Source organism: Oncorhynchus clarkii, chromosome 26 (assembly GCF_045791955.1).
Source record: "Oncorhynchus clarkii lewisi isolate Uvic-CL-2024 chromosome 26, UVic_Ocla_1.0, whole genome shotgun sequence".
NCBI classification, from domain to species: Eukaryota; Metazoa; Chordata; class Actinopteri; order Salmoniformes; family Salmonidae; genus Oncorhynchus; species Oncorhynchus clarkii.
In genome coordinates this window covers 15,949,078-15,974,422 of record NC_092172.1, presented here as the reverse complement: position 1 = coordinate 15,974,422, position 25,345 = coordinate 15,949,078, and the positions used below count along the sequence as shown (strand labels likewise).

The following is a 25,345-nucleotide window of genomic DNA, read 5'->3' as shown; positions in this document are numbered from 1 at the left end:
GAACTGGAGGAGGCAGCAACAGTGGCAGCAAGGTAAGATATACATATATATTATTTTGTTTGTTTGTACTTTTGGTGTTGTATAGGCTAACATAACAAAGAATAAATATTGTTTGCAAGTTCATATTTTACTACACGTCTTCCCACTTTGTCTACAATTCTGATCGATGTCATGTATTTCCTGTTGTAGTGACAGTTCAATGCCTGAATCATTACTATGTTTGTCTTATAACCTGGATGAGTAGGCTATTTGTTCTCTGTATCTGTTCAGTAGCATGATCCTGTGCCTCTGAATGGAACTTTGCTTTTTGATCTAATTGAGTCAAATACGAGAGGAATATCTAGAATGTTTTCTACAGCCCTTTCTCCTTTCCTCTCTAATCCTTTTTGGGCTTCAAACACCCAAACCTGAGTTAAACAATTATCCTCACACTGTAGCAGAGGCCTGTCAGCCCATATTAGTGCAAACTGTACCGCTGCTCCCAGAACAGTGAGATACAGGCTAGCTGTGTCATTATTGGATCATTTAATAATCACACACTAACAGAAGGCCCTTTCTCTTTGTTGTGATCTGATTTCAAATGGAAACAGGTTCCATAATGTGTCTGCTGTTACTGGTTCCACCTTCCATTTACTTTATGTGATGTGTAGTATCCCCTGTTTCTCATACTGTCTCTTATGGTCTTATGGTCTATTAATGACCCCCAAAAAAGCATATAACCTCAGATAATCCATAACATTTGAGAAGCTTATCATGAGAGCTTTTTTAGTCTGTGCGCCTCTGTATGTAGAAAACAGAGGATGCAGATGTGTACACATACGTATGTATGTGCGTGTATGTCTGTGTGTTTTATTTTAGGTGCTCAGTAGGAGCTACCCACCCACCCTTCATTTCTTGAGTTTATGTGACTGTTTGGAACACTGTTTACACCCGTGTCCTAGAATCCAATCTGGTGGGGGATGGAGGAATGATAGTTTGAGTTATAAGGTGTTTTGATCAAACACACACACGTCCCAAACTCTACCCTTCCCTGGTCAGACCTCTGCCCCCACAGAATGATCACAGAAAGGAAAAAATAGCAACTTGGCGCTCACAGGCAGAGTACGAGCTCAGAGTTGGAGCTCAGAGTTGGAGTGTAATTCAGGAGATGTGATCAGTCAGGGCTGAGTGGAGTGGAGCGGCAGCCTTAGAGAAAAGCTGTACACATACACAGCAGCAGCAGCCCAGAGAGGCACACAGAGCCTTCTCCTTAAATGGTCAAAGCTCCCAGGAGTGAAAGAGAGGCTGGTGCTGGAAAAAAAGACGGGGAAAGGAAAAGAGACAGCCAGGGATAGCTAGGTTTTCTGTGAAAAAAATCTGGGAATTACAGTTTGACTGAGGGAATGTTCTGTCGGGTGTTTTATGTGGAGTTTATGTGGAGCTAAGCAGTGAAGGTGGTATCTCTCACAGGAGGTTACAGGTACAGCTATTGATCTATTCTCTGCTCTGTGGACAGGTAGACATGATGTATTGTACGCACGTTCTATTTGTTTAGAGATTAGAGAGTCTGCAGCTGCATGATGTGCACGTTATCATTAGGATCGTTGGCTATGTGCATCGAGTTGACAGCCATGTAAACATTTACACTGTTCATCATCACTTTGGGGTTATTATGACTTTGTTGGAATGTGCATATCTCTGCTGAGGGTCTATAGGCTGTCACTTATTGGGAAGATAGCAATAGTTTGCTAAGGGAGAACAATAATTACAAGACTTGGTTGGAAGTTGCACATAGTGGGATTCTATGCATGACCAGCAGATGCTAATGCTTTTTTTGTTTTATTGCGATACTGTATATAGCCATGATCGCCTAAATGGCATTGGTATTTTGAACAAGCTCACTTGCCTCCCCCTCTATCTTTTCCCGTCCATCTCTCATCTTTCTCACACTCCCTCCATATCCTGTTATCTGGGATGGTGGCTGTGTAACCACCACTTCCTCTGCCGGTTCTGTACTCCCTGTGCTTTACACAACCAAATTTTAAACAAGTCTGGCAACAGGCAGAGGGCTTACGTAACAGGGGAGAAGGGGGTCGGGGCGAACGCTCTGCTCAGCTCACTTTATCATGAGGGAGCAGCGAGGCCAGCCCTCTGCCTTGCCGTGAGGTAACTCTGTGGCCCTCAGGGACCTGCCTGCTAAAGGGGACAGGCTGGAGGTTCCCAAAAATAGCTCTGGTCAGGGGAGAGAGAGGCTGAGAGGCCCTGTGTGTCCAGTGGACAGATCCTTGCAGGCGTGGATGTACTCCCGGGCCCGGCAGGAAATAATCAGAGTGATTCAATTACACTGCAATATTCATCTCATTGTCTCTCTGTTTAGACTCCTGCATCTCAGCTTGGCCCCCTTGACTCTGTTTGCTTTGAAATTGACTCTCACTGTGGACTCCCAGAAACTATCTCAGCCCAGGACATTGCTTCTAAATTGCAGTGTTGCACTGTAAAAAAATAATTAATTAAACAACACCCACAAATCTAGTTATTTCAATAAATTGTTATTAAGTTACTGGGTCCACAATATTTTTGGTTTACTCAACTTTTCGGTCCAAGTGTTACTTGAACAACAAAAAAAAATTGTTGGTGCAAACTTGGTCCAAACCAAGCTCTAACTTGAGAAAACTTTGATCAACTTGATCAACTGGAAATGATGTGTGCTTAACTTTCCCATATGCTCATTCAACTAAAAATTATTATTTGGGCATCTTACCAAAAAAAGTATATAGAACTAGTTACACACAGAGTGCTGTTAACATACAGTACAATGTTTTCAACATACATATTTGACACACGTTGACATACATGATTGCAGTGTGTATGTTCATTTATACGGTAATTGTTGTTCAACATGTCCTCACCTGGAAGTTGAACTCACAACCTCTTGGTTCAAGGCATTCCGATCTTCCTGCTACACCACCCAAATAATAATTTATACTTGAACATATGAGACAATTTAAGCAGACATTGTTTTAAGTTGACTGAATTTTTGCCTACGTTTTCTAATGTTGCAGCTAAGTTTGGGCCAACACATTTTTTTAAGTTCATGTAACGCTTTGACCGAAAAGTTGAGTAAACCAACAACAAAAAAAGCTGTGGAACCAGTTACTTAATAATATTTAGTGTAAACATTTACAGTGTGTCAAAACCCTTGCAATGTTGCACAGCCACAGTACAGCAGTCTTTCTGGACAGCCTTCATTTGTCACTGTGTTCTTTAGATTATTGTTTTTATTTATTAACATAATTTATTAACTATGTTTGAAAGTGTTCTCTCTACGTCATCTCCTTCATCATGGGCAGATATAGAAGTGTGTAGGAGTAAATACGCAGGCTTGATAAGGAGGAGACCTTCGGTACTGAACCTGAACTCACTAAACCCTCACACTAATGGAAATAGCAGCATTCTCTGATGTTTGACAATGCACTAGAGATTTATAACAGCTTGTTATTAACTTTTATGACAAATAATTTGTCTGTTTATTGTAGTATGTTAGACAGGAGATCCGGGTGCATTTTGTGTTGTCTATGAGTGGTTCATCACAGCTCCAGTTGTAGAAAGTTGGCCTATCTAGACATTGTGTTTTGTGAAGGCCATAACAGGACAGTGATTTAATTTCGTCAGTGTTGGGTCTTGTTTTTCTTATCAGAGAATGGCACACGGTTCTCCTGGCTCATTGGCTCAATGTGATTATGGAAAATAAAAGGCCATGTCCTTACAAAGGGGCCAATCAACTCCAGTTATGTTATAAGTATTTCAAACTGAAAATAAATAGTTTTTCAAGGTTTTGTTCTAGCTCACATTTGCTGTTCCTGGGTGTGGACAATGTGCTTTTTAATTCTATAAAAACAATTAGACAATAAGAACATAAGTACTTTCATCTTACTGAGGCCTGGTCAAAATATCCCTCTTGTACATAGGAGAATGCTAAACAGTCGACTTCCTCCCTTGTGAGGGATGGGTCTATTAGCCTCGCGTTCCCAGCATCCTCTAGCCACGTTAGCCATTTTTGTCATGACATTTACCAGCATACACTGTTACTGTACTGTGTCTGGACTCAGGACTCAGGAAACCATTCCTCAATGAAATGTGCACTCTGGATTACTTATGAGCAAAGATAAGAGGGTGAATGTGTTCTGTTCTACAGCTTATTGTTTTTTCCTTCTGCTTAGTGAATACTGAACACATGACACTGAATCTCTCATTGCCGGCGTGTCAGAAAAATCCATTGATGCGTTCTCTCTCGCTTTTTAAATGTATTTTAAATGTCTAAATAGGCTAGGTCTGATACGGCTAACAGCCCCATGAAACACTAAACATAGGTAGGGACTAGGAGATGATGAGTGTGGATGACACATCATAGTTCATGAATGGATTAATGGAAGATGTTGTTTTCTCTCTGTCAGAGCTGTGATGATTCAGAGCCACCCTGCACTGAGGACAACAAACCAAGCCAAGTCCAATGTACTGACTTTGTCCCAGACCAAAAGCACAACAGTACCAGCAGTGATGGTCCTGCACCTGCAGTTTTAGGTAATAGATCCACTGTCATCTTCAAATCAAAATCCAATGTATTCGTCACATACACAGTTTACAGCAGGTATAATACTGTAGGTGCAGCGAAATGCTCATGTGCACCTCCCATTTCTTCCACTTCCTTTTGGCAGATCATATAGTGCTACCATTCATTTGCATGTCATTTCTGCTCCTATCTCCTGTCCATCTGCTTGTTTCATGTGTTTTGTTTTCACACGTCTGCGACTCTGCCTACAACATGTTGTTAGTGTGACTGGGACCTCCCTGTCTGTGTTGGTTCCTCCCTCTCGTAGGTTTCATCCCAGTGTCAGAGACACAAACGCCCCCAGTGTCCCCATCACAAGTCTTCCTCCAGGACGAGTGTGCACCTCCTCTTACCGTCCCACCGGAAACACCCCCTCAGTCTGCCTGTGTCAGTCACGCTGCCGCTCACACTGAGGAGAATGTAGCAGGGTTAGTGTTTATATTCTCTCTCTTTTACAGGAAGAGGATATTGCATGTGTTTAGATTAACATCCCCCACACTGAAGAGCTAGGCTAAGGTGAGACTGTGCAGGGATGCCAATGTTTACATGGTCACACACCAGCGCCCCAATAATATACAAGGGCACTCAGTACGTTCTTAGGAGGAAGCGGGAACTGTCAGAAGATTGCATAAAGTGTGTTAGGAAAGGCCCACCTCTCCGGGTTTAGAATGAGGAGGTGGTGGTATTTCACAGAGCAGGAAGCAGTGGAAGTTATCACAAGTATTCAAGCTGATATACGGGTTACAATTGTGTTTGATATGATTTTGGAGAGATTTAACTGTTGATTATGGATAAAGAACAGTGTGTTGATGTGTTTGATCAGTCTCAGATCGGAGGATCCCAGTTGCCGTGACTACTGTCAGTCAGAGGCCCGCGACTGTGGGAGTGGCCAAGCATTGCCGCCTGGAGACTGTGGGAGAAGTCAGCCATCAAACCCAGGAGACAGTGCTGGTAGTAAAGCCTCTGAACCAGAAGATCGTGGGAGGAGCAACGCATTACAACCAACAGATATTGGGTGTGATCTTGAGCATTGTGGGAGTTTCCATTCTCGAGATCTACCGACTGTTTTAATAACAGGCTCAGATAAGGTAAGTTAGGACTGAATACTTTTTAATATCTTTAATGAGGATAGCCTCTTTTATGATTAAATACTTGAGTGATTCCCAAATCATTGTAGTTTAAAAAAAAGAACACTCACACACTATTCTAAATGGGCAGAGACAGAAACATAAGCAAGTTATTTTACCCATTTAAGGTGTACACATCCTTCCAGAGCCATGGTTTCCTACACAAACACCCCCTCCCATACCAAGGAACAGAGTGAGTGGTGCTTGTCTGCTGGCTGTGGGGGGCACGGGTTGGCTGATGGTCAGAGAGGCAGGGCAGGATGGGGGGGGATAGAATGGAGCAAGGGATCCTGGAGTGAGCCCTGGCAAAGACCATTAGGCTCAGAGAGGGAGACTCCAGTTAGAATGTGACCTCCGTCAACCCCGACAGAGCTCTGACTGATGGCATGTCTGATTTGGATGATTCTGGCTCTGCTGAATGACATTTTCCCAGAGTAATATTTCCATAGGCATGTTGAAATGGATAGGATAAATAATTGTGTTTGTTTCCCCTTTAGAATCAGATTGTGATTGTGTGGTTAGATATGCTCGTTTTTGTGTAAATATGGTAGTTCAAGCTAACCTTGCTCTGTGACGATTTAATTGCAACCCTTCTAACCTTTCATCCTCCATTGTGCTACCTCGCTGTCTCCACGTTTGATTTGCCTGTCGTAGATGTTTAGATGTGTTACAAGACAACGGTATCTTGTTTTTCTTTGTTCATTCTCAGAATTAAATCAATCTAACTTTAATATCTGGAAGAATGCGTTCCTCTGGGGATTCCCGTTCTCCCAGATTAACTTGGCTCATCCGCCCCCGCCTCTGGGGAGAGAAAGGTCACATTTGTTTATGCACTGCTCTGGAAGCTCCAGGACTTGTTAGTCAGGTCTAACACTAGAGAGAAGCAGCTGACATGTCTGTGTGATGGTTTGTCTGAGACGTTATTACAGTAATATGCCGCTAGAGAGTTGTGCTGCATCTGGAATATTGCAATGATAATTCATTGCATCATAACCAAGTTATTTGAGAGAAGGGTCGATTCCATTGTAACAGAGTGACGCTGAGACTCTCTCTTTCACTTTAAAACGTTTAAAGGACCAATGCAGCCGTTCCTACCTCAACATCTAATAATTTCTGCAGAACAATGAAGTACCTTACTAACCACGTTTCCATCCAACCATTTCATGCGGATGAGTTACCTAACGCATGAAAGAAAGTCACAACCGGGCTGATGGAAACATAAAATGCCGGTACAATTTTATAAATTTTATAAGTGTGGGTAAAATTAATTATCTGAAAAATGGCGGTGGAAATGTATGGGCAAGTATTGATATAAGAACCATCATATCGAAGTAAACTTGGAGTCAAGTGATATGGTGTGTTGTCCTCCCACTACGACTTGGGAAAGCATGCAGTTTATTAAACTACAGATGAAATAAGTTATGAACTTCACAGGGTGATTAATGTGCAAGGTGATGAGCTTGATGCTCCTTTCCAATGAATATTGAGTGTCTTATTCTGGTTTCATAATGATCGATGCTTGGCTGCCATTTGGCAAATACAAATACTAACGCTCTTATCCATAATAATCTCATAATGTAGGTATCCTACACGCACTGTATCTGCGAGGTGTTGGTTAAACCACATGTGCAAAAGTCATTCTTATGTGCACTACGTCATCGTGCACAGCCTTACATCCACAAAAAGTCTGTTGATAAAGTAACGGCTTTCTACCTGGGAAGGAGAGGCGGACCAAAACGCAGCGTGGTTAGGGTTAAACATCTTTAATCAAGACGAATACCGAGAATCACTACAAATACACAAAAACAATAAATGTGAAAAACCGAAACAGTCCTGTGTGGTGAAACAAACACAGACACGGAAATAATCACCCACAAAACCCAACACAAAACAGGCTACCTAAATATGGTTCCCAATCAGAGACAATGACTAACACCTGCCTCTGATTGAGAACCATATCAGGCCAAACACAGAAACAGACAAACTAGACACACAACATAGAATGCCCACCCAGCTCACGTCCTGACCAACACTAAAACAGGTAAAACACACAAGAACTATGGTCAGAAAATTGACAGATAATTTGCATGAAAATCTGTCGCACATTGGATGTAAACTTAGCCACTGTGATTCTTTTCAGTCAAAATGGTCAAAAAGAAAACAAAAAACAGCTCAAGCAAGAATTTTGCTAGGACTGTCTGGGAGTTGTCTGAGTGGGGAGGGGAAAATGAAAACTATCTGTCATTTCTTATTGGTTTAATATTAACAAATTTACAGCCTAGTGATGTCACCAGGCAGGCCAAAACTCCATCCCAGCAAAACAGGCTGAAAGTACAGACAGTCTTTTCAAAAAGCTCTTACACTGAAAGGGTATTATTATCATTTTCATAATTTCACAGTAATAGGCCAAACTCATAGTGTGGAAATATATATCAAAATACAGAAAATCGAGTTTTTGACTGCACTGAGCCTTTAACAAACCGTACCCCTATACACAGAAGTCTACTTTTAACAATTGCCACTGAAAATGTTACTAAAACACATTTACTAGATGAACAGTACAGATGCAAAGTTTGGTAACAGAATGACAGGCTACAACGAAACTGTGTGCTGTTGGGGGTACTGGAGGACCAGGGTTGGGAAACGCTGCTCTAATCTATGGAATTAAAATGACTAGGAATACAGATATATGTATCTGTCATCACAGATACCTTAAAAAAAACGTAGTGGCGTGGATCAGAAAACCAGTCAATATCAAATCAAATCAAATTTATTTATATAGCCCTTCGTACATCAGCTGATATCTCAAAGTGCTGTACAGAAACCCAGCCTAAAACCCCAAACAGCAAGCAATGCAGGTGTAGAAGCACGGTGGCTAGGAAAAACTCCCTAGAAAGGCCAAAACCTAGGAAGAAACCTAGAGAGGAACCAGGCTGTGTGGGGTGGCCAGTCCTCTTCTGGCTGTGCCGGGTGGAGATTATAACAGAACATGGCCATGATGTTCAAATGTTCATAAATGACCAGCATGGTAGAATAATAATAAGGCAGAACAGTTGAAACTGGAGCAGCAGCACGGCCAGTTGGACTGGGGACAGCAAGGAGTCATCATGTCAGGTAGTCCTGGGGCATGGTCCTAGGGCTCAGGTCCTCCGAGAGAGAGAAAGAAAGAGAGAAAGAGAGAATTAGAGAGAGCACACTTAAATTCACACAGGACACCGAATAGGACAGGAGAAGAACTCCAGATATAACAAACTGACCCTAGCCCCCCGACACGTAAACTACTGCAGCATAAATACTGGAGGCTGAGACAGGAGGGGTCAGGAGACACTGTGGCCCCATCCGAGGACACCCCCGGACAGGGCCAAACAGGAAGGATATAACCCCACCCACTTTGCCAAAGCACAGTCCCCACACCACTAGAGGGATATCTTCAACCACCAACTTACCATCCAGAGACAAGGCTGAGTATAGCCCACAAAGATCTCTGCCACGGCACAACCGAAGGGGGGGCGCCAACCCAGACAGGATGACCACATCAGTGAATCAACCCACTTGAGACCGAGTTTACGTCTCTGACATGGGTAGGCAGACCGTTCCATAAAAATGGAGCTCTATAGGAGAAAGCCCTGCCTCCAGCTGTTTGCTTAGAAATTCTAGGGACAATTAGGAGGCCTGCGTCTTGTGACCGTAGCGTACGTGTAGGTATGTACGGCAGGACCAAATCAGAGAGATAGGTAGGAGCATGCCCATGTAATGCTTTGTAGGTTAGCAGTAAAACCTTGAAATCAGCCCTTGCTTTGACAGGAAGCCAGTGTAGGGAGGCTAGCACTGGAGTAATATGATCCAATTTTTTGGTTCTAGTCAGGATTCTAGCAGCCGTATTTAGCACTAACTGAAGTTTATTTAGTGCTTTATCCGGGTAGCCGGAAAGTAGAGCATTGCAGTAGTCTAATCTAGAAGTGACAAAAGCATGGATTAATTTTTCTGCATCATTTTTGGACAGAAAGTTTCTGATTTTTGCAATGTTACGTAGATGGAAAAAGCTGTCCTTGAAATGGTCTTGATATGTTCTTCAAAAGAGAGATCAGGGTCCAGAGTAACGCCGAGGTCCTTCACAGTTTTATTTGAGACGACTGTACAACCATTAAGATTAATTGTCAGATTCAACAGAAGATCTCTTTGTTTCTTGGGACCTAGAACAAGCATCTCTGTTTTGTCCGAGTTTAAAAGTAGAAAGTTTGCAGCCATCCACTTCCTTATGTCTGAAACACATGCTTCTAGCGAGGGCAATTTTGGGGCTTCACCATGTTTCATTGAAATGTACAGCTGTGTGTCATCCACATAGCAGTGAAAGTTAACATTATGTTTTCGAATGACATCCCCAAGAGGTAAAATATATAGTGAAAATAATAGTGGTCCTAAAACGGAACCTTGAGGAACACCGAAATTTACAGTTGATTTGTCAGAGGACAAACCATTCACAGAGACAAACTGATATCTTTCCGACAGATAAGATCTAAACCATATCTGGTGTGACCACCATTTGCCTCATGCAGCGCGACACATTTCCTTTCGCATGGAATTAATCAGGCTGTTGATTGTGGCCTGTGGAATGTTGTCCCACTCTTCTTCAATGGCTGTGTGAAGTTGCTCGATATTGGCAGGAACTGGAACACGCTCTCATACATGTCGATCCAGAGCATGTCAAATATGCTCAATGGGACATGTCTGGTGAGTATGCAGGCCATGGAAGAACTGGGACATTTTCAGTATCCAGGAATTGTGTACAGATCCTTGTGACATGGGGCCGTGTATTATCATATGCATTATCATGGCGGAAACATGAGGTAATGGCGACGGATGAATGGCACGTCAAAGGGCCTCAAGATCTCGTCATGATATATCTTTGCATTAAAATTGCAGTTGATAAAATGCAATTGTGTTTGTTGCCCAGTAGCGTATGCCTGCCCATACAATAACCCCACCGCCACCATGGGACACTCTGTTCAGCAAACCACTCGCCCACACGACGCCATACACGCTGTCTGCCATCTGCCCGGTACAGTTGAAACCGGGATTCATCCGTGAAGAGCACACTTCTCCAGCATGCCAGTGGCTACCGAAGGTGAGCATTTGCCCACTGAAGTCGGATACGATGCCGAACTGCAGTCAGGTCAACAGCCTGGTGAGGACGACACACACGCAGATGAATTTCCCTTTGTGCAGAAATTCTTTGGTTTTCAAACCCACAATTTCTTCAGCTGTCCGGGTGGCTGCTCTCAGACAATCCCGCAGTTGAAGAAGCCAGATGTGGAAGTCCTGGACTGGCCTGTGGTCTGCGGTTGTGAGGCCGGTTGGACATTCTATCAAATTCTTTAAAACAACGTTAGAGGCGGCTTATGGTAGAGAAATTAACATGCAATTCTCTAGCAACAGCTCTGGTGTACCTTCCTGCAGTCAGCATGCATCTTTTTGCATGCTCCCTCAAAACTTGAGACATCTGTGGCATTATGTTGTGTGACAAAACTACACATGTATTGTCCCCAGCACAAGGTGCACCTGTGTAATGATCATTCTGTTTAATCAGCTTCTTGATATGCCGCATCTGTCAGGTGAATGAATTATCTTGGCAAAGGAGAAATGCTCACTAACAGGGATGTGAACACATTTGTGCACAAAGAAAGATGAATACAATTATTGTATGTATGGAACATTTCTGGGATCTTTTATTTCAACTCATGAAACATGGGACCAACACTTTACCTGTTACGTTTATATTTTTGTTCAGTATATTTTGGTGGATCAACACCCGGTAATGGATCATGGGTGCTTAATCTGGACTATACAGAAATGCAATTATGAATGTGTATTCATGGTGATACATCCTGAATAGGTGCACAAAGGTAGAAACATTTAATATCCTCCTTTGCATGTTTTGGTATTATTCTACACACGGGCTATTTTTGGTCCAGACCGGACCAAATCTGTACCAATCATAGACGTCTATGTTTCACAAGTTTGGACATCGTACAGCACAGTACAGTAGAGTAGAATTCAGTATAGTACAGTAAAGAAAATACAAATAGAGTAAAGTATAGTTCAGTACAGTAGAGCTGTCACGGGATACTATGAGTGGTGGGTTGGAATAAGGCGCAGAGAGCAGGGTTCAGTAAATCGTGATTTATTCTCCGGCCAAAAAACGGTCACGCCAACCAACATACAGGGCGCATAAAACAGACCAGCCCAAACACAGGACCAAACAGTCCGGAGAATACACACATGAAAACCACATCCAACAGAGTAACAAAAACAATCCCGCTCAAAACAAGGGCGGGTCAAACTACTACATATAGGGAAGCTAATTAAACTAAAATACACACAGGTGAAACTAATAAGACAAAACCAACAGACAAACGAAAAAGGTATCGGTAGCGGCTAGTAGGACGGTGACGACGACCGCCGAGCACCGCCCGAATAGGCAGGGGAGCCAACTTTGGCGGAAGTCGTGACAAGAGCACAGTACAGTACAGTAAAGAAAAGTACAGTAGAGTCCAGTCCATTACAATGTACTCTACTCTACTGTGCTCTACTGTACTGTACTGCAACTGTGGTTTGTGACTACTATGATTTTAAATTGTGACGAATTCAATTGCAGATTTTTCAATGCATTTGAATCACTTAATAATTCTTTAACAACATTTTTATCAGTAGAAACAATATAACTAATTGCTAGGACTACCTTTACTTGTTATTTCTGTGAAATTTCATTATCCTCCCTCATAAGGGAGAGAAATTAGAAAATATCTTATAGATATGTGGATTTTTCGTAACAGAATGACAATACACTAGGCAATATTTCTTAAACTTACACAAGGCAAATCATTTCTCCAAAACTAAATATAAGTGTTGATATTAGTTAGCAGGGGTCTTTACATCATCATTATTGGGTTTTGATGTATTTCTGAAACCTTTTAAGACTTTTTCTGGTAGGTGTTTTCTAAGACATCTTTTCCCTCTGTTTATCCACAAATCAAAACTTTACTTATGCCACATTTTTAGAATTGAAAATGATTGAAAAATCTATGCCTTCATGTCCCAAAAACATAGACTTAGCTTTCAATTGACATCAAATGTGATATGCTCCTACAAATTTCATGTTGGTCCATTTACATCAAGATGACCAGAATAGTGCAACTGCAATACTATTTACAGACTTTGAATGTATGTCTACAAGGCCCTTTCCTTTGATATCATAGGTTTTGTCTTCCAGCATCAAAGTTCAAACAGACATAGCCACCACCAGTTGGCACACCCATTCATAGACAAATGTTCTATACACTTATCCTATTCGAGGAAGTGTCATGCTTCTTTGTGGTTTCCCTGATAGTTAGAAGCTATCAGAGGCTGTGTATTCTCAGTGGTGCCTGTGTGACTTCCTGCTTGCATGCATATAATTCTGGTTTCAGGAAGGAGGGGGCCACGAGTTGTACTGCTTTCCCTGGGTTCAGACTGAACAGCAGTTAGAGGAATCCCCTACCCAACCCACTCCAGCTGAGAGCCCCTTTTTCTTCCCACTGACACGACCCCGAGCCCCACAGCCCCCCGTAATGCCCGTCCTCCCTGAAGAAGAGGAGGATTCCCCTGAGGAGCTCGACAGTTCCTCCAGCTCACCCAGCACAGTGAGTACCTATCCATTACATTAAACCTTCACTCTAAAGCTGTGGTATGTTGCACTCAGAGCTATACATGGCACTCGCTCATTAATACTGAACCTAGAACATAAGGTTCAGTATTGGCAAGCTATACGGTTTTGAATGAATATGTGAGCAACAATAGCATATGAGCAATATGAGCATTAGGCTTAACTCATATCTATGCTCATAGTGTTACTCACATATTCATTGCTAATACATGTTAGTGTGTTATGGATGTGTGTACCTTTTAGTAATAATGACCTGCTTTTCACCCACTTCTATTTTTGACTCAGGAACAAAGCTTTGCTCAGCAGTGAAAATATGTCATTAATTCCAGAAAAATCATGAGCAGGATGTTCTTTCCTCTTCTGTCCAGATCACAAACTTTTTTTCCCCAGCGCCTCTTATTACCCTGTGTTTTTTGTGTTGATGAGGTCATTTGCACTGCGCTGGTGGTCAAGACAAGGTTTGCACAGTGTGTCCAGACCCCTCTAGATCTTGGCTCTACTCTGAAGACTGAACTGTCTCTCGTTGTTTTGTTCTGTCACCTGTTCAGATCCTGTGTGACTCCCCACCCTAATGTTAATTTAGTTGAGTAGACTTGTACAGAGCAGTGGATAGATTGGATGTTTTATGAGTCTCTGAATGTGGCTTTGCCTAGTCCAGTACGTCTCCCTGAAAACATGCAATTGAAACTTAGACAAAAAGTAGAGGCTTCCTGAAAGCTGCCTGTGTACAGTCCGGAGCTATATACAGCTGTTTGGTTTACACTGTAGAGACACAACAGATTTGTGTTGAGCGGATGGCTGCCTCACCAGAACCACTGAGTTACTCCTCCTAGGAGTACACTGTCATCCGTTCCAGTCAGCCATAAACACGGCCTAGATAAGACTTCACTGAGGAATGCAATGAGCCTCTGTAATCTAACCTGGGGGTATGGTAGCCGTATAAAATTATCCTCCTTTATTAAACAATAGCCCTGGCCTTTCAGCAGTTTTAGACTCTTATAGGGATATCATTTATTAGCAATTTCTTCCAGGACAAAGGTCTCAGTGAAGTATCATTTAATACCTCCCTGTTTATTTTCATACTTTTCTCTCAGGATAGAACTAGATACTAGGATATAAATAAAACATGAATGGGGTATATAAGCCTGACCTTTAATGTTGGAAATATACTTAACATGGTTGACTTAGTTACAGATCACATGGTTCAGGTGAGTGTTCATTCTGTGCTTCCACTCTCCTGGGATGCTGAGGTCCAGTGAGTTCAGGATGTGTTTAGTCCAGAGGGATGTTGTCTAGAGTTTCTGATGTTCAGGGGTTCAGGCTGTTGACATTGTGCTGCTGAGCTAAAAATGCTGCTGCTGGAAACCAGGGACCACCTGCTAGTCAACAGAGCTAAGTGCCTCACTGAAATACCCACCGTTAACAGAGGACCACAAGTTTATTTCTTTTTCCCTTAAAAGTGCTTTGAAATGGTTGTGCCTTGAAGTTGAAGTGTCTTTCCCCCCTGCTGATTCCACCACGTTCCCCATACAGCCCCAGCCATGGTCAACATCAGGGAGGGTCTAGAGAGACGTTAAGGTGTATGTTAGGCTCTGTCTTCACACTAATATCAACATTAAAAGTGTACGAAAACAACAAGTCTCCAGTTTGGGGAACCAAGTCACCAAACATCTCTGTGAAAGTGTGTACAAAAGATTTTATAGATGTGTACACAAGCAGGAAGGTTAAAGGGTAGAGCATGAGAAAGTTTTGGTGCCTTTGCAGTGACACAAGCCATTTGGAGACATGTTTACTCAAATGTCTCTGTAATCTTTGTTTTGCATGATTTTATGTTTCGAAAGATTTAAATGAAAATGTCCCCCAATTTACGTCATTGCAGTAACAATATCCATATCTATGATTTTGCCTTATTTTTGAGAGACAATATTAGATTGTCTATGGCAGGATACCATTTCTATTATCCCGGTCCCTCAAAATTCCTCTCAAAACCCTTTTCATGCAGTCTAGTTCTGGTCTTGCTGCATAACTAAAGTTACACCTCTCCTAACTTATTTTAAACCTTTTGTTTCTCACATATTTTTCTATCTAGTATACACCAGCTGAAAGTAGAGCAGTTACCGTGGAGATGCCTGCTCCCACCATTGTCTTCCCAAAGCAAGCGACCGTGACCGTGGTCCAAGCAGACGGTCGCCCTCTGGAACAGACCAGGTACATGTGTTATTTCATCCTGAGAACAGGACTGTTCATGTCAAGATGGATTGAGAGCAAACCACCTCTGGAAAAATGATCCACTTTAACCAAGCCAGCATCGAGATATTTCTAGAAAATAAAATCCATCCTTCTTCAAGTGTTTAGAGTAGCTAAATGTAAATAAAGACTGCGTCGTAAGAACACGGCGTCTGTTCATTTGAAACGTTTCTCTTTCCCAGACCACACAGTCCCAGACCTCGCTTGTCCCGAAACGCCCTGGGAGGACCCATTACTACTGTCGGTGGGTACAGTCAAATACTTAAAGGCTAAATATAGCCTCGTGTTTACAAAACGTACATAAGTCCATTGTTCAAAATGTGAGTTCCATTCTGATTTGTTTTCTTCATAACATTGTATGGCTAATTTAATTCCATCTATTGAAATGTATAAGTTTGGTCATCAGTGTCTGACAGCATACAGAACTGGGGCCCTTTGTCCCAGAGCCAAAGCTCTCAGTGCCGGGATGCTTCTGCTTTGATTACTATTGATGTTGGCCTGTTGCTCTGTGCTGAGCTCAGAGAGAATACTATTGGTTATTGCCACTTGTGTGTGTGTGTGTGTGTGTGTGTGTGTGTGTGTGTGTGTGTGTGTGTGTGTGTGTGTGTGTGTGTGTGTGTGTGTGTGTGTGTGTGTGTGTGTGTGTGTGTGTGTGTGTGTGTGTGTGTGTGTGTGTGTGCGCGCGCATGTGTGTATCCTTCTCAGACAGTACAGGCAATGTGATAGACCGGATGAAAGACCATCTGCCTGAGCTCAGAGAGAAGACTATTGGTTGTTGCCATTTGTCTCTTATTGTCTCTGTTTGTGTTTTAATTACGACTCTGGTGTATGTGTGTGTGTGTGTGTGTGCGTGTGTGTGTGTGTGTGTGCGCGTGTGTATCCTTCTCAGACAGTACAGGCAATGTGATAGACCTGGTGAAAGACCATCTGCCTGAGCTGCAGCTCTCGGAGGAGGACCGTCAGAAGAACCTGGTGCTGCTGCAGGAGGCCAAGAAAGTCAGCGACCGCTTCCTGAGCCGCAGGGGCCGAAAGTCCACCTGCAGCCTCTCTGAATCCCCCACAGGTGAGAGACACTCACTGGTTTACAGACTGGTATACAAGTGAAACAGGGAAATAGACAAGTACTTTATGGTAAGTCTTACTGTACAGTGTACCGTATGTAAGTTTTAAACTATTCAGTTTAAGACCACTATTTACACAGAAGAGATTTAATCAGCTGGTGGAGTGTAGATTTGGTTGAACAATATTTTGACTCTTAACGCTGGTTATGAAATACAGTGAGCAGCCAACAAACCCTCAGGTCTGCTAGCTGAGTTGCGTAAGTGAGTCATTGTAATTACTGTATGTTTCTATCTTGACTTCCGGAGTTATCTGAACATCACGTACGTGCCCTCATGCCTTCGTCTTGCAGCATTCTGAATGCACGCCAGAAAAGTCCAGTCTTCCATCACGTAACAGACTACAGTGGCAGATGTCAAATGAAATCCCAATACCTATAGTTTTATTGTTGCGTTGTTATCTGGAAAGCGATGCTGATGCAGTATACTGCACTTTCATTGTCCAAACATAAAACACATGTGTATGTTTTACCCACAGGTCTTTCTCCTAACCACACACCATCCTCCTCACCTGTACCGTCCAGAAGCAGCTCTCTAATCACAGCCCCTCAAATAGGTACGTCCATCTCTCTGTCAGTTAGAGGATATTCACTCTCTTTGCTGGGGAGCATGAAAATCCCTGCATAAAAATACATTTCATTATTCCGCTTTTTTTGTAAACCTTTTTCTTTCAGCTGTAGCCACAGAGGTAAACTATGCCCCCTCGTCGCCTGTCAGCCTGGTAAGACCAATAGGAATTATATTTTTCTGATGCACTCAGTAATGGTATTTTAACAGTATGTTGATGTGTGTTGTTTCGTGTTCCTCTCTGGCAGCGATTGGAGGTTCTGTCTGCGAGGGAGCAGGCTGATACCAGTACACCGGAGCATGAGGTAGCATAGCACTAATCACCACCACTCTCATTCTCAAGAGGCACCCTGGAACAGTTAGTCATACATGAAAATGCAATACGTAGTCAGTTTACACTCCAGAATAGCTATGCTCATAGCTATGTTGGATACAATAATTCATTTACGGTAGAAAATTGTAAATGTTGACATTCTTGCGCCCCCTCTCCAAGAAAATCCAATTAGTTTCTCCTGAATTGACAGTGTTTAAAGAATTGTGATATTGCTGTTTTTAGAGCACCAGGAGGTTGGTGGACTGGAAGCCCAATGAGAAGCGTAAGGTGTCCTCAGGCACCCTGGCTCCCCGCTACTCTGTTCCCCCACCCCCCAGGGAGCCTAGTGGGGGCCAGAAGGAGAACTTTGACCCCCGGGTAACAGCTAAGAATTGCCCAGCACCAGTACTAGTCAATAAGCCAGAAGAGGGTCTGGCCCGAGCCCCCAACCAGGCCCCTGCCACTGGGGTGGCCAAGCCTGTCCCTCGGCCCCCCACTCAGCAGGCCCCCTGCACGGCAGAGATCAAGACCATCGGGGCCTTTCCTCCCCTAATGAGAGCTGTGTCCTGGGACACTGTTGGAACTCTCAACGCCAGAAATGGGGCACCAAGTCTCCCCTCTACAAACGAGGAAACCTTCTCCTTTCAAGACAAGACCCGGGATGCCCTGCTCAAGTCCTCTGGGTACAAGGACTTCCCTGTACAGCCTGTCAACGTGCAGAAGCTGTCCAAAATAAGAGAGGTACGATGGGAGCCTTTTAACTACCGGGACTCATCCCTTGACTTGAACCTGATAGCATTAATGTGACATTTATTGCATGTTTTGGGGATTTAAGAGCCTTTATGGTAAATGCTAAAATCTTGAGAGAGAATGTTTTGTTCTTGTAATATTTTGGTCTCGTAAACATCTTTGTATGACACAGTTACAACATAAAAGCTCTTTAAAATCCACATTTGCACTGTTCTTCTGTATACAGGAGCACAAGCTGATGCGGAACCAAAGCATTGTGGGGTCAAAGTTGGCAGACTTGAGTGAAACAGCTGAACAGGAAAGAGGTACTGTGTTACCCCGTGTCTGACCTGGAGAGGAGACAGTGCTGTGTGTAGTGCTGTGTAACAGACCATTGGAGTAGACAGTAGACTTTTATCTAGTGAGGGGGAAAGGAGTCAAGGCTCCCAGCTACGTCACAGTCCTTACTGACCCCGAGAGATTTTCCTTAGAACTGAGGGCATGTTCTGTTCTAAGTTTGGCATAGAGCTGCAATTTATTGGCAACCTGAAATTTTATTTTAAGTTTGCACCAGCAGATGGTGTGAGTGAGAGAACCCACTCAGCTAATATTGTTTTGCCAAAACATTGAAAAGACATCAGTGAAATAGTTTGTGATCCAAGAAGATTGCAGCACAATGTTGTTCAGAAGTAGGTTGATTATCAAAATAGTAATCTGATTATTTAAATAAATTAGGTTTCCCCATAGAGACCAGATAGTTACAACGTAGCTATCTAATTGTGTGTGTGTGTGTGTGTGTGTGTGTGTGTGTCGGTGCGGCCAGGTCCCTCTCTTCTGCCCCCTGCAGGGTCTCCTACTGATGAGGATGCTAAAGAGAAGTCAGATGCCATGCCCAACATCTCAGACATCATGCTGAGGAAACTCAAACTGCACAGAGGGCTACCAGGCTGGTGGGTATCACAGTATTTAGACTGACAGGGAATGACCTTTTACCATATATTTTAGTCTTTCTACTTACATACTGAACCTATATTTCCTCTTTGATTAAATTGCAGTGCACCTCCACTCACGGAAAAAGAAGTTGAGGTGAGTATCTACTCTGGAGAGTGTATTATACAGTAGTAACCAGTTTTATAGTGCATGTTCTCCCGTTGTCTGTGGCCTCATGAATGTAATGTACAGGAAGCCCCTAGTCTCTACCAATGATTGAGACTAATGGGAGCCTCAATTTCCTGTCTCTAAGGAGAAAATGCAAACATGGCTGTGTTGTTTGAGTGCAGAGCACTTGGACTAGGCTTTAGCCCCGCCTGCACAGACGCCTGTCCCTCCCAAGGGGATACATGTTGTGCACTAGGACAGTCGAGTTCACCAATTTCCTCTCAACACTTGCCTCAGTACTCTGGGACGATGTTTGGAATGCTGCAGCAGAGACCCTTGATCATGACAGCATGACACCAAGAGTTCATCTGTCATCATCGCTGCATGTTATAGGCTCATCTCAGGCCTGGTAGCAAGCAGCACTGTCAACACACTGGCTATTTGGTGGGTAGACAACTAGCCAGTGATAGCTGGGTAGCCAGCTGGTGTAGTTCTATATGGTAGCTAGGTAGCCAGCTGGTGTTGTTCTATATGGTAGCTGGGTAGCCAGCTGGTGTAGTTGTGCTTTACATTACCGCATACTGTACATTGCTAGCATAACAGTTATGTTATGTTAACATGTGATCAAGGATGTTCAGTGTTACATGTGTTTATTCAGTCCCATACTGTATTCATGTTTTCTTGGGCAGCACATTAATTGACTTGACCCCTCTGATCTACTTTGTGTGGCGGTCCAGTGAGTTGACGTGTCTCAGTCCTTAATAAATGTACCTAATGTGTCCCCGGGGACCGATTCATGAACATTAAACACAGTCATATCCTCCCCACAGAACGCATTTGTTCAACTGTCGCTGGCGTTCCGGAACGACAACTACACTCTGGAGACACGGCTCAAACAGGCGGAGCGGGAGCGGACCCTGACCGAGGAGAACACGGAGAAGGAACTGGAAGAATTCAAAGGCTCTCTGAAGGTCAGCCTTTAGTCGGCCATGATGACACAGGATATGAAATTAGTTGTGATTCACTCATTTATCAAGGTCCTTTGTTTTGTTGCTGTTGCCTCCTCAGTGCACGGCACCACAGTGGAGTAACATGGAGCAGCGCGAGTCCTACCAGTGCCTCATAGAGACAGTAGCAGTACTGCACCGTTTGGCCACCAGGCTCTCCAGCAGAGCTGAGATGGTTGGAGCAGTCAGACAGGTACTGGAAATCAGACATAGGATAGGATAGCATGGGCCATCCACAGGGTACACTCATGATTCGATGAAACCCCCGAATGAGAGAAGAAAACATTGAGTGAAAGTGAAAACTTTTCCATGCTCCACTGTCATGAGAAAAATACTTTGGGATGTTCAGGAGCATGTTTTTTTTTTTTTTTTTTTTTTTTTCAAATAAGATATGTTTGTGAAAGATTTAGCCTGTTATGCTTCCCTCGGGTTATCGTTCACACCAAAGCCAACTCCAATAAATGACTAGGGAAGGACTCAGGGGTATGTCCGTTGTGATTTATAGACTAACAATATTGCTGCTGTACAAGACCTGACCCCAGACTGGACATGATGATGGCTTTCCACAGTGTTGGAGTCCCTCTCAAAATTATATTCTTTCTCTCTCTGCTGTGACTGAATGGTTAACTCTCCTGCCCATAGACAGTAATGACCCTGCTGTTGCTGCACTCTTAGAACAAAAGGTACTATCTAGAACCTAAAAGGGTTCTTTGTCTGTCCCAATAGGAGAATCCTTTAAAGAACCTATTTAGGTTCCAGGTAGAACCCTTTTGGGTTCCAAGTAAAACCCTTTCCACAGAGGGTTTTACATGGAACCCAAAAGGTTTCTCCTATGGGGACAGCCGAAGAACCCTTTTGGAACCCTGTGTGTGATAGGAGAAACGTATGAACAAGGCCACAGAGGTGATGATGCAGTACGTGGAGAATCTGAAGAGAACCTATGAGAAGGACCACGCTGAGCTGATGGAGTTCAAGAAGCTGGCCAACCAGAACTCTAGTCGCTGCTATGGAGGATCCATAGACACTGGAGGTACACCTGCACAAACTCTTTATCTCCAGTACATGAAGGGCAAGTTGTTGCAAAATGTTGATTGACTTAAACTACGTTCTCCTGTGTTCTTTGGTTAGATGATGGAGTCCCACGGCCATCCAGGTCTATGTCCCTGACCCTGGGAAAGGTTGGTGCTGTAGTGTTGAACAGAGTGTTTCTACTCGGTTTGACTGGTTATATCAGGGTAACAGTTCTCAATGTGATAGACCATATCTTTTTAAGGATAATACCCCCAACTGAACTCTCCCTCTCTTTTCTTCCCTCCTCTTTCTCTCACCCTCTCTCTCTCCCTTCCAATGGATCCTTATCAGGCTTTGCCCAGGCGGAGGGTCAGTGTTGCGGTAGTCCCCAAATTTAACCTCCTGAACATCCCTGGTCAGACCCCGGTCATGGCAGGACCCGGCCCCAGCGTTGCCATGGGACCCAGCCCCCAACCCACCATGGGCCAAGCACTTCCTGTCCTGGTATGTTTTCTACCCAATCACGGCCTTCTCAGCCTGTCAACCTGACCACATGATTAAGTGGTAAACTTAAATAGACAGGATATTATCAGTCTGCTTTGTCTACATGCATGTTGTTTGATCTTGTTAATTACAGTGTGAAGCCAACAGTATGAAAAGCAACTTTCCCACTGAATCTACACATCCAGCTATATCTGAGAGGTATGTTCCTCCATCCTCTGTCATAATGTTGACCTAATGCATACCCACGAATATACTGTACATACTGTTCTCAGCACAATCTATCTCCTTGCCTGTATTGCCTGGTTCCCAAGGTCCGTTCACAGCACTGTGAAACAATGGGCGATGCGGGGCCTTAATATATGTACACCCTTATCAGAAGACATCTTGTGCTGTATCAGAATCTTTGCCTTGTGTACTTGACCTTCAGGAAGTAGCTTGATTAACCATTGCCATCCGGATACCAGGGGCCATATACAGCAGATAACTGCACTACCCTTATGCAACTCCCAGATTGTCTATGCACCCAAAATAACTGTGCAACATTCCATAAAAACCCAACTGCAACTGGCTGATGGGATATTCTGAGATGTAATCTAAACATTTGGGCTGGGGAGCTTGACAAAAGCCAGGCCAGAGACTCCATCCCTGGCTTAGTAATAAGGGGAGTCTGAGAGAGAGAGAGAGCATTCAAGTGGTGTGCTCTCTTAGTTTGCCCCATGCCAAAATCTCAGGATCTCTCGGAGCAAGAGAGACAATAACAATTGTATCAAGTGTCTGCTCAGTAAAAGCCAGGGACGTTTTAAGAGTCCCCATGTACACATTTTGCCTTTGTACTTTTGGTTTTTACGCAAGCTTGCCTGGCAGTGATGGTGCCATCCCCGCACGCTGCCATTCAACTGCGTTCCAGCCTGTCCATTAACACAAGGCCACACAGTGTTATGATGGAAAGCCTAATGACCATGATGCACTCCTCACTCTCATCATAATATCTGTTGGTAAAATGTTCTATGTGTTCTTTCCGCAATGAAACAATGCAGTGGAAAGAGTGTGGCAGAGCAGGAAGCTGAGCCATCTGCCCCAGCCAAGCCCTCCGTCAACCTAGAGGAGATCAGATCAGAGATCAAGGCAAAGATCGAGGAGGAGGCCTACAATAAAGGGTGAGGCCCTTTTCTATGTACCCACTCACCCTGACCACCCACAATCATACCCACAGTCACACACCCTGTGCACGCTGACAGAAGAGTGGCTGTACTGACATAATAGTGTCAGTACATAATAGTATGAAGAATCAACAAAATATTACAGTACATTCAGTACAGTCAGCATTGCAATAAAGTGAAGTAGTTTATATGTAATGTGCCCCTGCTGCCTTATGATACTTCCTCTACGTTCAGCTCATGTGCCTTTAATGAGAAAACACGTGTGATGTTCCAAATACAGCTACCAAGAGGGACTGAAGAGAAGTAAAGAAGTCAAAGAGGTGGAGGAGGAGGAGGAAGAGGAGGAGAAGGTACAGGAAAATCCAGAAAAGAAGGATGAAAGAAAAGAAGTCAGCAGAAAAGAAAAGTTCAACAGGTAATTTTCACTTCATGTAGATCAACTGTAAATAAATGATGATGTAGTTATACTAGCCACTGTATAATGACTGGGTGTATACCTTGAATTGTTCTGAATCCCCTCTCAATTTTGCCTTTACAGTAAGATTGAAGAGGTCCTAGTTGTCCTTGACCGACTTTGCCCCAAGATTTTCCGCCGTAACCGACTTCTCTGGATTGTTTTGACGTTGTTCCTGGTCACGTTTCTGGCCGTCAGTGTTTTCACATACTTTAGTGATCGCTATAACAACCATGGGGACATGTCGGCAGAAAAAGCCATGGTCCAGGGAAAGAAGAAGATCTTTGGAGTACAGCCAAAGAATCCCACTCCAGAATAACAAAGAGCCTGTCTCATACTTCTCTCAGTCCAAAGACTCTTTTTTTCCATGATACATCAAGAGCTGAACTTGAATATAGGGTTTTGAAGATCTAGGGTTTGGGGGGGGGTGTATCTTTGGGAGCATTTATTTCGTTTTTTATTGGTTTCAGAGGATAAGTCTTCTAATGATCATAAACTTTATCAAGGCATATTTATGTTGTGTTAGGAAAGCTGCCTGACTGTTTCTGATGTTGATATATGATTGTTGCTTAGGGGGCCAAGTATAATAGTGTGATGAAATATGTTCTTATCTACAGTGAGATCCAGGATTTTGTATTTGAAATGATGACTATTATGTGAAAAAGCAGACTGTCAGCTTTAATATGAGGGCCTTTCCATCCATATCAGGTGAACTGAATGACACAATGAACAGAATGAACAGGGAGAGTAGCATTTTGAAGGGGAACAAATCATTATTCCCGATTCATTCATAAGTATCATGGTAGCATCCACATGAATTTAAATAGGGTTTAGAAACAGGTTCTATTCTTATTTACAATAAAAGTGACTCCAAAATACACAATATATTATTTACCATTCATTTCTCTTTGGCACAAAATAATCTGACACACAAACTGCAAATGCATTCAACAAGTTTGTATTCACAAGCTTGATGTAATCATTGTGTGCTATGAATATGGGGCCAAATACTACACATATACTACACTTATGAATATGGGACCAAATACCCTCAAACTAAAGCTGACAGTTTGCACTTTATAGTCTTTATCATTTCAAATCCAAAGTGCTGGAGTACAGAGCCCCCAAAAATATATATTTGTCATTGTCCAAATACTTTTGGACCTCACTGTATATACTCACAATGTATTGTTATTATTCCTGGTCCTACTCTGAATGTCATCCTGTAGGACTGAATGTGGCCCCTTGGGCGAAAATGGTTGATTCATGATGAGTTCCCTAAGACAAATGTCACAGTAGACATTAGACTAACGTACATTAATCTACCACTCTGTTACTTTTATGTTCATTCTCTCAGGTCCAGTAAACGGACATCCCCTGAAGAGATTTACAGAGATATTTAAAGAGATATGTTTTTTAATTCAACTTTTTTTTTTGTAAAACATCTATATTTGTGGAATTTAAGCAGATACTTTTTTGGAAAATCTATAATACAAGCACATTCCAAAGTAGTTCCTCAAGTGCAGTAGCAGCTGATGGTTCTTGTTTGTATGTGTTGTTCCTGTGTTGGTTTGCGTCCTCCGAGCACTGAAAGATTTCCTTCATGTACGAGAGCACTTTTAGACAGCATGAGAAATGTTTTATCTTCTACGCACTTGTGTGCCAGGATTTTCTGTTGTGTCAACTTCGCCTTGAAATAAAGGTGCCTTAACTCCCAGCA

The 25,345-nt window shown here is 43.0% G+C and overlaps 1 protein-coding gene across 2 annotated transcripts; it reads left to right on the top strand.

Annotated features, from left to right (window-relative positions):
• Positions 1-25,345, top strand: LOC139384522 (inositol 1,4,5-triphosphate receptor associated 1-like). Of its 2 annotated transcripts, none has more exons than XM_071129352.1 (24): positions 1-32; positions 4,434-4,560; positions 4,857-5,016; positions 5,412-5,676; positions 13,182-13,394; positions 15,507-15,625; positions 15,847-15,908; positions 16,554-16,727; positions 17,261-17,338; positions 17,457-17,503; positions 17,598-17,654; positions 17,906-18,403; positions 18,639-18,717; positions 19,215-19,341; positions 19,447-19,477; positions 20,320-20,460; positions 20,558-20,689; positions 21,373-21,526; positions 21,625-21,674; positions 21,859-22,011; positions 22,145-22,209; positions 23,049-23,168; positions 23,452-23,586; positions 23,710-25,342. In XM_071129352.1, exons 5-24 carry the CDS (start codon positions 13,323-13,325, stop codon positions 23,942-23,944), a joined length of 2,529 nt encoding a protein of 842 aa, XP_070985453.1. In that variant the 5' UTR covers positions 1-32; positions 4,434-4,560; positions 4,857-5,016; positions 5,412-5,676; positions 13,182-13,322; the 3' UTR covers positions 23,945-25,342. The 2 variants fall into 2 exon arrangements, with proteins under 2 accessions (XP_070985453.1, XP_070985454.1); XM_071129353.1 differs by lacking the exon at positions 1-32 and adding an exon at positions 1,290-1,459 and having other exon boundaries at positions 23,710-25,345.

Excerpts from the sequence above, each read along its gene's own strand:
- LOC139384522 (XM_071129353.1), top strand. The coding sequence starts at position 13,323 with ATGCCCGTCCTCCCTGAAGAAGAGGAGGATTCCCCTGAGGAGCTCGAC. Across the intron at positions 20,690-21,372 it reads TGGTTGGAGCAGTCAGACAG|GAGAAACGTATGAACAAGGC; the intron begins GTACTGGAAATC and ends TGTGTGTGATAG. Across the intron at positions 22,012-22,144 it reads GCCAAGCACTTCCTGTCCTG|TGTGAAGCCAACAGTATGAA; the intron begins GTATGTTTTCTA and ends TGTTAATTACAG.